Genomic DNA, 12,961 nt, shown 5'->3' with positions numbered 1-12,961 from the left:
TGGGAGTTTATTGACCACCATTCTGCTAGTGTTGACCTCAGTGCGTTGCAACAATGCCGGCACTATCTCCTCAGTCTGAAGACGGACGGACTCCTCCATTGTGCCTTGCAATCTGAGGAGTGCAGTGGACATCCCTTCCTGTTGTTCCCTAGCTTGCCTTTGCAGCTCCAGCAACTGTGACATGACTGAGTCCAGAGGCTTGTCATCTGACTCAGACTCAGCAAAGTTCTGGCCTCGAAAACTCCATTTTACCCGCTCGCTGCCACACTTAGTGCAATTCTGGGAAAATTCAGCCCATGGTCTCACCCAAATCCTGTTGAGCTGTAGCAAAGATTTACTTACTCTTGTACTCTAGCCCTTGCAATAAAGGCCCAACATATAATTTGCCTTTCTGAATGCTTGCTGTGCCTGCATGCTAGCTTTGTTTTTTTCCTGTATGAGGGCACTCAAATCTCACTAAACACCAACATTCAAAAGTTCTTCAATATTAAAAAAAAAATTCTGTTCATCTATTCTTCCTACCAAAGTGCATAACCTCATATTTCCCACACTATACTCAATCTGCCACCTTATTGTCCATTCACTTAACCGTCTATTTCTCAATGCAGCCTCTTTCTTGTCCTTGCTGTCCATCTAGCTTGTATCATCAACAAACTTGGGATAAATAATATTTTGTCTAAATCATTAATATAGACTGCAAGTAGCTCAGGTCCTAGAGCTGATCCTTGCAGCACCCTACTAGTTACAACTTGCCAACTTGAAAACGCTCCATTTATCCCTTACTCTATTTTCTGTTGGTTAACCAATCCTCTATCCACGCTAATATGACTCCAACCCCATGAGTACCTACGTTGTGCAATAACCTTTTATGTAGCATCATGTCAAAAGCCTTTTCAAAATCTAGATATACTACATTCACTGGTTCCCCTTTATCTAATCCTGTTAATTACACCCTCAAAACTTTCCAATAAACTTGTCAGATATAATATGCCTTTCATAAAGCAAATGTTCAATCTGCCAAATCCCATTATGACTTTCGAGGTACCCTGTTAACATATCTTTTGGAAGAGATTGCAGCATTCTCCGTGTGGTATTTGCTAACAATCCATTGGGGCCATTCTAGAACCTGGAGAATTTTGGAGTATCACAGCAAATACATCCACTATTTCCACAGCAACCTTTTTAAAATCCTAGGATGTAGGCCATCAGGACAGGGGAATCTCATTATTTCTCTAGTACTTCTTCTCTGCTGATATTAATTATCTAAACATCCACATTCTCATTGGTTCTCTATTATTTTTGGTATGCTTTTTGTAGCTTCTACTTTAGGGAAGGAATTCCAAAGTATTCTGTGAGTAGTATTTTTAGTAATTAATTAGGCAGCTGAAAGGATGGTTGCCAAAAGTGGAGCAAAGGAAATTATGGACGCACAAGGAGGAGTGCAGATATCTTGTAGGGTTGGTGGAGATTATAGAGAGAGAAAGGTACAAAGCCATGGAGGAATGTAAACATAAGGATAAGAAATTTTAAAATTAACATGTCAGATTGGGAGCTAACGTAGGTCAGCTTGCAACACTGTTTCAGTTCCAAACTACAGTATGCACTTATCTACTGTCCTTACCTGCTGTTTTTGATACGCCGTATTAGGATTTATTTTAGATTCAAGAAGAAGAGAACCTAAAAAAAGAAAAGAAAAACATTAGATGGCGAATAGGTAAATCATACATGTCTTTTACTATTTGAACAAAAAGGATCGTTTAAAACTGCCTTCTTCAGCCACAAAAATTTTTTCCTAAAGGTGTCTACTTACTCTGGTAAATATTCCTTAGCCACTCCCTTGCTCCATAACTTCACCTATGCAATGAATACTGGAAGCTATGGGGTAGCATTGTTAATAAGGGATGGGATCAGTACATTAAATGAGAGAGGGTCTTAGATCGAAGGATCAAGATGTAGAATCAGTTTGGGTGGAGCTAAGAAACAGCAAGGGGCAGCAAACATTGGTGGGAGTTGTTCATAGGCCACCAAACTGCAGTGGTAATGTTCGGCATAGTATAAATCAGGAAATTAGAGCTGCACGGAACACGCTAATAGAGTAATAATGGGTGACTTCAATTTACATATAGGCTGTGTAAACCCAATTAGCACTAATGTGGTGGAGGATGAATTCCTGGAGTGTGTACCAGTTGAGTTTCTGGAGCAGTACATTGAGGAACTAACTAGAGATTGGGCTATTTTAGATTTAGAGTTACCTAATAAGAAAGGGCTAATTAATAACCTTGCTGTAAAGGAGCCATTAGGAAATAGTGACCATAATATAGAGTTTTACATTAAGTTTGAAAGTGATATAGTTCATTCTGAAGCTAGGGTCCCAAATCTGAACAAAGGAAGTTATGAAGATATGAGGGGAAAGTTGGCTATGGTGAATTGGGAAAATACATTAAAAGATTTGACAGTGGACAGGCAATGACTAGTATTAAAGAAGGTTTACAACAAATATACATTCCTCTAAGACACAAAAACCCAACAGGAAAGGTGAATCAACCATGGCTAACAAAATAAGTTAAAGGTTGCATTAGATGAAAGGAAGTGGCTTATATGGCTGCTAAAAAAGTGGTGAGCCCGAGGACTGGGAGCAATTTAGAATCCTGTAAAGGATGACCAAGAAACTGATAAAGGGAAAAGAGAATATAAATGCAAGCCAGCGATTAACATAAAGGCGGATTGTAAAAGTTTCTTTAGGTATGTGAAAAGGAAAAGATTAGCATGGACAAATGTGGACCCATTACAGGTGGAGACAGGAGAACTTATAATGGAGAATAGGGAAATAAAGGAGAAACTAAATTACTGTGCGTCTGTCTTCATGGAGGAAGACACAGAAAATCTCCTGGAAACACTAGGGAATGAAAGGACTTGTGAAAATGAAGAAATGAAAGAAATTAGTATTAATAAAGAGGTAGTACTTGAAAAATCAATTGGATTGAACATTGATCAACCCCCTGGACCAGATGAGCTACATCCCAGAGTGTTGAAGGTGCGGCTATAGAGATGGTGGGTGCATTGGCGGTTATCTTTCAAAGTTCTACAGATCCTGGAAAAGTTCCTGCAGACTGGAAAACAGCAAATATAACTCCACTATGTAAGGGAGAGAGAGAGAAAGAAAACAGAAAACTACAGACCTGTCAGTAGTAGGCAAAATGTTAGAATCTATTATAAAGGATGTGATAACTGGACACTTAGAAAATAATATGATTCAGCAGAATCAACATGGATTTATGAAAGGCAAATCATGTTTGACAAACCTGTTGGTGATTTTTGAAGATGTTACTTGTAGCATAGATAAAAGGAGAACCAGTGGATGTGGTGTATTTGGATTTTCAGAGGGCTTTCAATAAGGTCCTACATAGGAGGTTTGTAAACAAAAATTAGGGTACACGAGATTGGGGGTAATACACTGCTATGGATTGAGAATTGTTTCACAGACAGAAAACAGAGTAGGAATAAATGGGTCATTCTCAGGAAGGTAGGCTGTTACTAGTGGACTACTGCAAGGATCAGTGCTTGGGCCACAGCCGTTCACAATCTCTAGAAATGGTTTGAATGTGGGGATCAAATGTAATATTTCCACATTTGCTTATGACACAAAACTAGGTGGGAATGGGAGTTGTGAGAAGGATGCAAGGAGACAGGCTAGGTGAATAGGCAAGGACATGGCAGATGGAATATAATGTGAATAAGTGTGAAGTTATCCATTTTAGTAGAAAAAACAGAAAGGCAGAGAAATGGTGAGAGATTGGGAAGCACTGATGTCCAAAGGGACCTGGGTGTCCTTATTCATGAGTCACTAAAAGCTAGCATGCAGGTGCAGCAAGCAATTAGGAAGGCAAATGGTATGTTGGTCTTCATCACAATGGGATTTGAATACAGGAGTAAAGATATCTTGCTGCAATTGTGTAGAGTCTTGGTGAGACCGCACCTGGAGTATTATGTCCAGTTTTTGTCTCCTTACCCAAGGAAGGGTGTACTTGGCAAAGAGGGAGTGCAATGGAGGTTCACCAGATTAATCCCTAGGATGGCGGGGTTGTTTTATGAGAAGAGATTGAGGAACCTGGGCCTGTATTCTCTATAGTTTTGAAGAATGAGGGGTAATCTCATTGAAACTTTTAAAATTCTTACAGGGCATGACAGGGTGGATATGGATGTAGCTAGTGAGTCTAGAACCAGGGGACACAGTCTCAGAATAAGGGGCAGGCCATTTAATACTGAGTTGAGGAGAAATTTCTTCACTCAGAGAGGGTGATGAATCTTTGGAATTCTCTAAACCAGAGAGCTGTGGAGTGTGTTCAAGACAGAAATTGATAGATTTCTGGATGCTAATAACTTCAAGGAATATGGGGATAGTGGGGAAAAATGGCGTAGAGGTAGATGATCAGCCATGATCTGTTTGAATGACAGGACAGCCTCGATGGGCCAAATGGCCTACTCTTGATCCAATTTCCATGTTCCTATAGTTAACTGTGTAGCCTATTCCTGTCCTTCCTGATATCCATATTTGCACTTTCCAGTAGGAGATGCTGAAAAGTGAAAATGATTGGGAACCTTAACTGTTTTTTTCCTCCCTAGCCCATAGCACTGATACCATCTGCAGTTTTCCAACTGCTGCTTTGAGAGAGCTTAGTTAGAGAACAGTTGAACCTAGAGGCTTCTGGTCTGTATGCTCCAGTACCACCCAAAGCATTAGGTTCCAAAGTCGAGCCTGAAGAAAAGAAGTAATGTTGGGAAGAAACACTCCTGAGCAATTTTTTCCACTGGGTTACTGGTAATGAATATTGGTGAGTCACAGAACATAAATTTGGAAAATTCTAAGTCTCACATATACCTTACAGTTATGACAAAAATGTGATAGAACTGATAAATTACAACTCTTTGATCCTTTTCTTCTTCAAAACTTTTTGTGGCTCTCTCATCCTTTTAAAAGGAACAGTCAATTATATAGCATCTTCTCTCCACCGAAGGGACAAAGTTGCACAACAAGAGTTGCAATGAAATAAAAACAGAAAATGCTGGAAAAACTCAGCAGGTCTGGAAGCATCCGTGGAGAGAGAAACAGAGTTAACGTTTTGAGTCCGTATGACTCTTCTTCAGAGCTGTGAAGGAGTTTTGCTTAGCCACTTCCCCTCCCCCAGTGTAACCAGTCTGGTTTCAACATAAATTGATGAGGATCAGCTCTGATGACATAATGCATTTTCTGTTCCCTCAACAGTAAACAGAAGCCAGGAAAGCAAAGTCCACTAGTCACAGGATAAAGGGCTACTCTTCATTCACAGTACAAAATCCAGGGAATTCAAAAAGAATAAAACATTACATTTCAACAATAATAATGCCAAAAACACGAATACATCCTTAATGAACAACTGCCTAATCGGATTTGACAGCTTTGGGCAGTTTTGCACCTCACACTTGCAGAGGATTAAATACTCTTTTTTCTGATCTTGTAGCCATTTGTAACCATTGCAACTATTCTTCTGTCAATTTTGTTTTCTTCTGTCTATCAACTTTTGCTGGAACACAGTTCCAATCCTCCAACACCTCACCCAAAAGACATTCCTCATAATTAAAGAGCACTTCAAGAAATAATGGTAAAGGAGAAGGTAGCAGTCTTGAAACAGATTTGCACTGGACAACAGTACAGGATAAAGGGCATGATGGAAAGTTCTAAATAGTTAAGCATATTGCAAAAATATGGTAGATAGCATTTACCAGATTATACTGGAGTGCGAGTTGTTCAAATCTCAGAGGGAAACTTGAGACAACTGCTACAACTATTTTTGCAATTTGTATGTTTTTGAGCTGCGGACTTTGAATTCAGTAGTAATAAGACCACCAAGCCTTATAGGTTTTTTACAAAACTAGATTAAACATTTATTAATAAGAGAAATGATTATAAGCACGTACATAGGTCTACAAATTACTACTATAATAACTTCTAAATCCCCTAATTAATCTGACTCCCAGTTGCACCTCCGTTAAGGCATGCATTTTAAAAGACCCAGGCAAAGAAACATGATATCCTGAACAATCCAATTCAAAATGAGCTTTCTTAACTTCAGTTCATTGTAGACAGCAGCTTGAGGCTTAGATGCTGAAGGCTTTTCACACCTGCCAAGTCTTAAAATGCCTGCCATTACACACGGCCTTCTCTCCTTTATACATATTTTCCCCTTTGAATGCAAATTCCCATTGTTTCACTATGTCTTTGGACTTTACCTCCCTGATCATAAAAACCTCTCATAGTATTAATTTTATCAGTAATCTTTGGGAAAAATAAATACAGTTTTTGAACTTCACCTGGCTAGGTGATACATTTCACCCCTTTTTTGAAAACAATCTAGTCTGGTTTATTTAAAAATGCAAATATTCTTTTACATCTTACATTCTAAACTTCCCTCATGTCTACCTACTTAACATTTCAAACCCACCTTATCTTCTAACACATCAAAGCCTTCAAACCAGCTGTCTTTAATCCAATTAAGTCACACACACACATAGACACAGATATCACTATTTTACAATAAATTCTAATAACATTATTTTATCTTTCTGACACTGTTGCAAGAACTGCTGATGGGAGTATAATCTAAATGGTAGGGAAAAATAAAGTGATTTAAGAGGTTCAAATCGTTAGAAGTAACTTACAAGTACAAAAAGTAACCAAGAAGGTTAATAGATGTTTGGCTTCATCACAAGTGGTTTAGAATAGAAAAGCAAGGGAGTGCTACTACAATTATCCAGAGTGAGACAACATTTGGGATACTGCGTTCAGTTAGGATACCTCAATTGAGACAAGATATACTGGTCTTGGGAAAGACTAGCAGTGATTCACCAAGATAAAGCCTGGAATGAAGAAACTGGAACTATGGTGAAAGCTGCGAGTTATATTCCCTGGAAGTGACTAGGTCAAGGATATGATTGCAATGTTTAAAATAATAAAAGGAAATTGACATGGTTACAAAAGGAACTATTTCTGGAAGGGAAATCCAGAACATGGGAACATAATATTCGACTGCTTAAGTTGAATCCAGAAAGAACGTCTCAAAAAAGATTGAGAGTGTTCTATGTGCAACACACTTATCACAGAAGGACATAATTTTATTTAAGAGAGCCAGAATTACATAGGTTGCTCAGCCAAGCAGATATTTACTTAGGAAATAACCAATGTAGAATAGAGGAAGGATTGCCGCAACCAAAAAAAAAATGGTACTGCAGGCTCGATGAGGCAAACAAACTACTCCTTTAAGCCTAGACCAAGTGGCAGCAAGTTAACACACAAGGAATAGCAACTAAATCCAATCTGGTTTCTGCCTGAATGCCAAATACCCAATCAAGAAAGAAAATCTCCATGTTTTAGCCATTTTATTGCAAGTTATTTTGAGGAAGAAGATTAACACTGTCCACTGAGGAACAAAGCCAAAAGCAAAATACTGCAGATGCTGGAAATCTGAATAAATCAGAAAATGTTGGAAAAACTCAGCAGGTCTGGCAGCAACTATGGAGAGAGAAACAGAGTTAACGTTCCAAGTCCGTATTACTCTTCTTCAGAACTGAAGAGCAGTAGGAATGTGATGGATTTTATACTGTTTAAGAGGGGGTGGAGCACGTGGAGCAAAATAGAAGGTCAGGGATAGGTGGAAATTAAGGTGGAGAAACTTAAAGGTGTCATGGACACGGGACAAAGGGAGTGTTAATGACTAAAGAAGGTGCTGATAGTGGCATAAAGGTAAGAGCAGAATGTGTTACTAGCAGAACAAGAGCCAACGCTCTGTGAAAGCAAAACATAAGAACAAGTAACAGATGGCTCTGTAGGTGGCAGGGGGGGAGGGGCTGGGTTTGGGGGGAAGAATAATTTAAAAATGAAAGAAGAATTGGATTTTTTTAAAAAAGGTAAAAGATGGTGGAGAGAGTTCATGGTCAGAAGTCCAGAAGGCTGTAAAGCACCTAATCGGAAGATGAGGTGCTGTTCCTTCAGTTTGAGTTGGGCTTCACTGGAACATTGCAGCAGGCCAAGGACAGACATGTAGGAGCTAAGCTATACAGACTAAGGTGGTCCCAGCCTGCTTCTGGTCAGTGATGGGTGTGTGCCCTCCACAACTAAAATGGACTTGATGCCCTCTGTGCTGTAAGACGGAACAAAAATAAAGACCAGACTCCCAGCTCCTTTTTGTGAATGTCAACGAAGATAGAATAAGTCAAGTTTGACTGTTATGCAACCAGACGATCCAATAGCCTAACAGCCCTGATAAGATCATGCCTTGGCAACTACATATAAAGTTTAAATTGGTAAGCAATATGTGGCACAGAAATCCTCACATGAACCAATGCAGCCCACAAAAGTGGAAAGCTTGGATATTCTGTTCATAACATCGAACATATTTGCATTTTTTCTGTTTTCATATTCTATAATGGGGTGGCCAAAGCTACACAAAATATTCCAAGTGCACCTATTAAAGTTACAAAAAGGTTTTTCCAGTTTTAATGCCTTTCTAATTTTGCTGTGAGTGGATCAAAACAACCCCAGCATAAGTTATTTTTATAATAGTCTCCTAATGACTGATGTGCCACACTAAAAACAGACTGTTACAACACAATACTAACTATTCCAAATAGGATGTTTACACTGAATAACTTTGCAATACTCTACAATCTAGCATTTCAATTTTAATCCTGAAAATTCAGCTGATAATGCAATGACATCTTGCAGTTGGATTTAGAGTGAATGCAACTCTATGGAGATGATTTAGAAGAGATTCACTGATATCACAGATGAGAGGCTTTGGTTATGAGGAGATGAGCAAAACTGAGGCTCTTTTTATCCAAATAAAAGCCAAGAGCAGGTCTAACAGATGCTCAAAATTTTGAAGGGTTTGGCTAAGATAAAAACTATTCCCACTTGTCAGAGAATTGTAAACTAGAGGTCATAAATTTAATATCACTAAAAAGATCAAGGGGGGAAGCAAGGAGCTTTTTTTCTTAAAAATGTAGAGGATTACTAGCGTATTGGAATATTTTAGGAAACAGTGGTGGAAGGAGAATCTATAATTGCTTGCAAAAGGGAAATGGATAAAAACATGAGAAATTAAAAATGTTAAATATATAGAGACGGTAGAGGAATGGACAGCTTCTCATAGAATGGCAAAAGAACAAATAACCACTTTCTGTTTTCGGCCACAATTTTAAAATATTTTTCAGCGTGTGCATTACTTAGAAGAAAAGACAAAGTCTCTGGATATGCAGCAAAGTAATGACAACACAAAGATAACTAAATAAATGAATTAAATTATTGATGGATAATCTTCAATCCATTAACCCATTCCAAAATTTAGGAGAAAAAAACAAAAGTTTGCCAGCGGCATCGAGTTTAGGGTCAAAAATTATAGCAGTCGTGCAAAAGAAACATTCAGTTTCTATAACAGTAAACCCAAGGAAGGAACTTAAATAGACAACTAGAGGTCCTTTAGTTCATCTATGCTGATAAATTAACAGAAACCATTCAAAGGGGCATTAAAATTGGAGGACCACCTCTATGGAAGGAATAGTCAGCAGAGATTTAGAAGGGGAAGTCATACTTCATAAATCTTGAAAACTTGGGGCACTGCGAATAAATTGGATAGTGGAACGCCATGAGATTTCTTATTTTTATTTTCAAAACAATCTTTGACAAGCTCCCACATAACAAACTAATGATAAAAATCAATTACTCATGAAGGATATAGTATAAGTCTGTGGGGGAAGATGGTGACAGGTTTACAGCCTTACCACCATCTGTGGTCTGTGCTCCTCCAACTCTGGCCGCTGTGCATCCCCATTGCCTCAATAATGGTGGCCTTACCTTTGGCTGGCTTGGCTCCAAGTGATTCCCTCCCTAAATCTCTGACTCCTCCTCCTACAAGATGCTCCTTAAAAGCTATGTTCTTGACAATTCATTTGGTTACCTCTCGCAATGTCTCTATATGGTTCAGTGTCAAATTGTCCAGTGAAGTGCCTTGGGGCATTTTACTTAATTAAAAGTACTACACAAATGGAAGTTGTTGTACAATAAGCTTAATTTAGTAAAAAGCTCAATAGATAGACAGAAGCTAGACAAACTCAAAATTTAACATAATTAAGATGCAAGCCATGATGGTTTCCCAGACCCAATGAGTGGCTAAGGATTATAACGCAGAAGTTTTAACAGAAATACTCAATTTTAAATTAGGTACTTGAACGAGAGAATGGTTGACTGACCTGTTTACTCAGCAGGAACACCAATCATACATGCAGAGGGGGAAAAAAGTAGAGAGAGCAGTTCAAGATCATCTCACAAACCCCCCCACCACCTCTCAGACAGCCGGTTTCAAATTAGCACTTGCAGATGCAGTGCCCCATATATAAAGAATGAGGTAATTTAAAAGGAAGTACCTTTTAGTTCAGTGCAACACATTCCTATACTGTCCCACCCTTTTACAACCAACTAAATATTTCAATGTTTCACTAAACTGGCGTTAATTACTACCTTTAAGTATCAAAATAAACACTGGGGAAATGGAAGCAACGACAGTAACTTATATTTATGTCGTGCCTTTAATGTAATAAAATGTCCCAAGGTGCTTTACAGAGAGGCATCATAAAACTAAATATGATAAAAAAGCCACATACGTGGGTATTAGGGCAGAAAACCAAAAGCTTAGTCAAAAGGTAGGTTTTAAAGGGTGTCTGGAGAGAGACAGAGAGGAAAAGAAAGGTAGGGTGGCTTAGGGAGAGAATTCCAGAGCTTAGGGCCTATGCAGCTGAAGGATGGGCACCAATGCTGCAACGATTAAAATCAGCAATGTGCATGAAGCCAGAATTGCAGGAACCGCAGACATACAGAGGGTTGGGGGGTTGGAGAAGATTACAGAAATTTTTGGGGTGAGCTGATGGGTGATGTGCGGGAGGGCGAGGTCATACAGGGATTTAAACACAAAGGTGAGAATTTTAAAATTGAAGAGTTGTTTAACTGGGAGCCAGCGTAGCTTACCAAGCACGATGGTGATGGACGAACATTGGCAGCAAAGTTTTGGATGATCTCAAGTGTATGATACGTAGATCATTGGAGGCTGGCCTGGAATGTATTAAAATAGTCAAGTCCAGAGATAACAAAGGCACAAATGAGGGTTTCAGTAGCATATAAACTGAGACAGGGATGAAGTCAACTACATTACAGGAGGTGGAAAAAGATGATCTCAGTGATGGCACGGATATGTCATCAGCTCATCTTCATGTCAGATATGAGACTACAGTTGCAAATTGTCTGGTTCAGCATCAGTCAATTGCTAGGGAAAGGGATGGAGTTGGTGGTTTGGGAGCAGTGTTTGTGGTGGGGACTGAGGGCTTCAGTATTTCTGATATTTATTTGGGGAAAATTTCTGCTCAACCAGTACTGGATGTCAGGAGCAGTAATTTAGAGATAGTGGATGGGTCAAAAGAAGTGGAAGACAAACCAATTCTTGGTTCCCGTTTTGATCTCAGTGTGGGCATTGCTGCCAAAGGCAACATTTATTGCTTATCCCTATTTACCAATGTGGTGGCTGTAGGGGTGAGCCACCACCTTGAACCGTCCATATGGTGAAGATACAACCACAGTGCTGTTCGGAAGGGAGTTACCGCATTTTGACCTAGCGACTATGAAGAACCAGCAATATATTTCCAAGACAGGACAGTACATGACGGAGGGGAACTTGTGGTGGATAGAAGAATGGTACATATTCCGTGATGGAATCAACTGCACTCACTCAATGCCAAGGCTTGTGTATAAAGAAGGTGTAGTTTCCAAATGAGGGTTAATGCCTGAAGGGCATTTGTCAGATCATTATTTTAGCAGTAAGCTTAAGAAAAATTAATGTCAAAGTTTCATAAGTTTGACCAACGAGGATCGTAAAGTTGTGAATGCAAAAGGATGTGTTGGTGAGCATCATCCAGTCATGACAGCTGCATTGCACAAAGCTAAAAAAACTGAATTTGCCTTAAAAGCGATCTGGAACTGGCTGCCCAACAGGTTGGTGAAAAATAGAGACGATGAACGATTTCAAAAGGAAATTGGATCGGAAATGGAGGGAAATAAACTTGAAGGGCTACAGGGGCAGAGCAGGGGAATGCAACTGATTGGATTGCTCTACAGAAAGCCGGCAGACTCGATGGGCCGAATGGCCTCCTTCTGCGTCACAATGACTCTAAATGGAAATTAACACTGTGACGTAAAATCATTTGTACTTAGTTTAAATCAAGTCCAGATGAAGTGACATCTCAAACTGATGACTCAGTAGGCACTGGCCCAGCAAACTTCATTCGTACTGAGGATTGTTTTCAACGCTAGGAGGTGGAGACAAACAAATGGCCACCAAATTGCTTATACCCTTAACAGCAGTAACCTTCCCACCACATGAGCTGAAACATTTTTTTTCCTTTAAACCAGCAATTTGTTTTTAAAGAAGTTATAATTTCTTTGCAAAGAAACCAAAACGTGAGGAAAAAACTAATCACATGAGCATAAAAGCTGATTAATATTTCTTTGGTAGCCTGTATCTGTACCCTTTAAAATTACTGCTTCTTGGGAATGTCACATCTATGTACATTAATTACAGACCTTATATGGCAATGTCTGTGGGCAGGTGACAAAAAAAATGAATTATTTGCCTATAGGTGGGATGACTTAATAAGCATTGCTAAGCCCTTGAAAGTGGCAAACACTGAATGTGTTTAGAATATCTTGCCGAGTATGATCGTCATCGTCAGCTCTCCCTCAATTCAGGGATGAAATCCACTAAGGTTCATGAGTTTCTGCCATGAGCCTTCATATGACTGAACAGGCCAATTTTCGGCCCACAGATCTTTGGGCATGTGGGGCAGGACATCCCACAAGGGAGTGGGTTCTGGAGTGCAGGATTTG

The 12,961-nt window shown here is 39.3% G+C and overlaps 1 protein-coding gene across 1 annotated transcript in view; it reads right to left on the bottom strand.

The window, feature by feature from the left end:
* The window catches only part of LOC144692898 (serine/threonine-protein phosphatase 4 regulatory subunit 3-like), a 90,146-nt gene that overhangs the window by 47,325 nt on the left and 29,860 nt on the right, over window positions 1–12,961 (bottom strand). The window contains exon 2 of the mRNA XM_078562004.1: window positions 1,622–1,677. Within this exon, the coding sequence (XP_078418130.1) occupies window positions 1,622–1,677 (56 nt within the window). The remainder of the gene's footprint in view (window positions 1–1,621; window positions 1,678–12,961) is intronic.

Source organism: Cetorhinus maximus, chromosome 18 (assembly GCF_964194155.1).
Source record: "Cetorhinus maximus chromosome 18, sCetMax3.hap1.1, whole genome shotgun sequence".
Classification (NCBI taxonomy): domain Eukaryota; kingdom Metazoa; phylum Chordata; class Chondrichthyes; order Lamniformes; family Cetorhinidae; genus Cetorhinus; species Cetorhinus maximus.
Note: the sequence above shows the minus strand (reverse complement) of the source record. Positions and strands in the feature narration are given on the sequence as shown.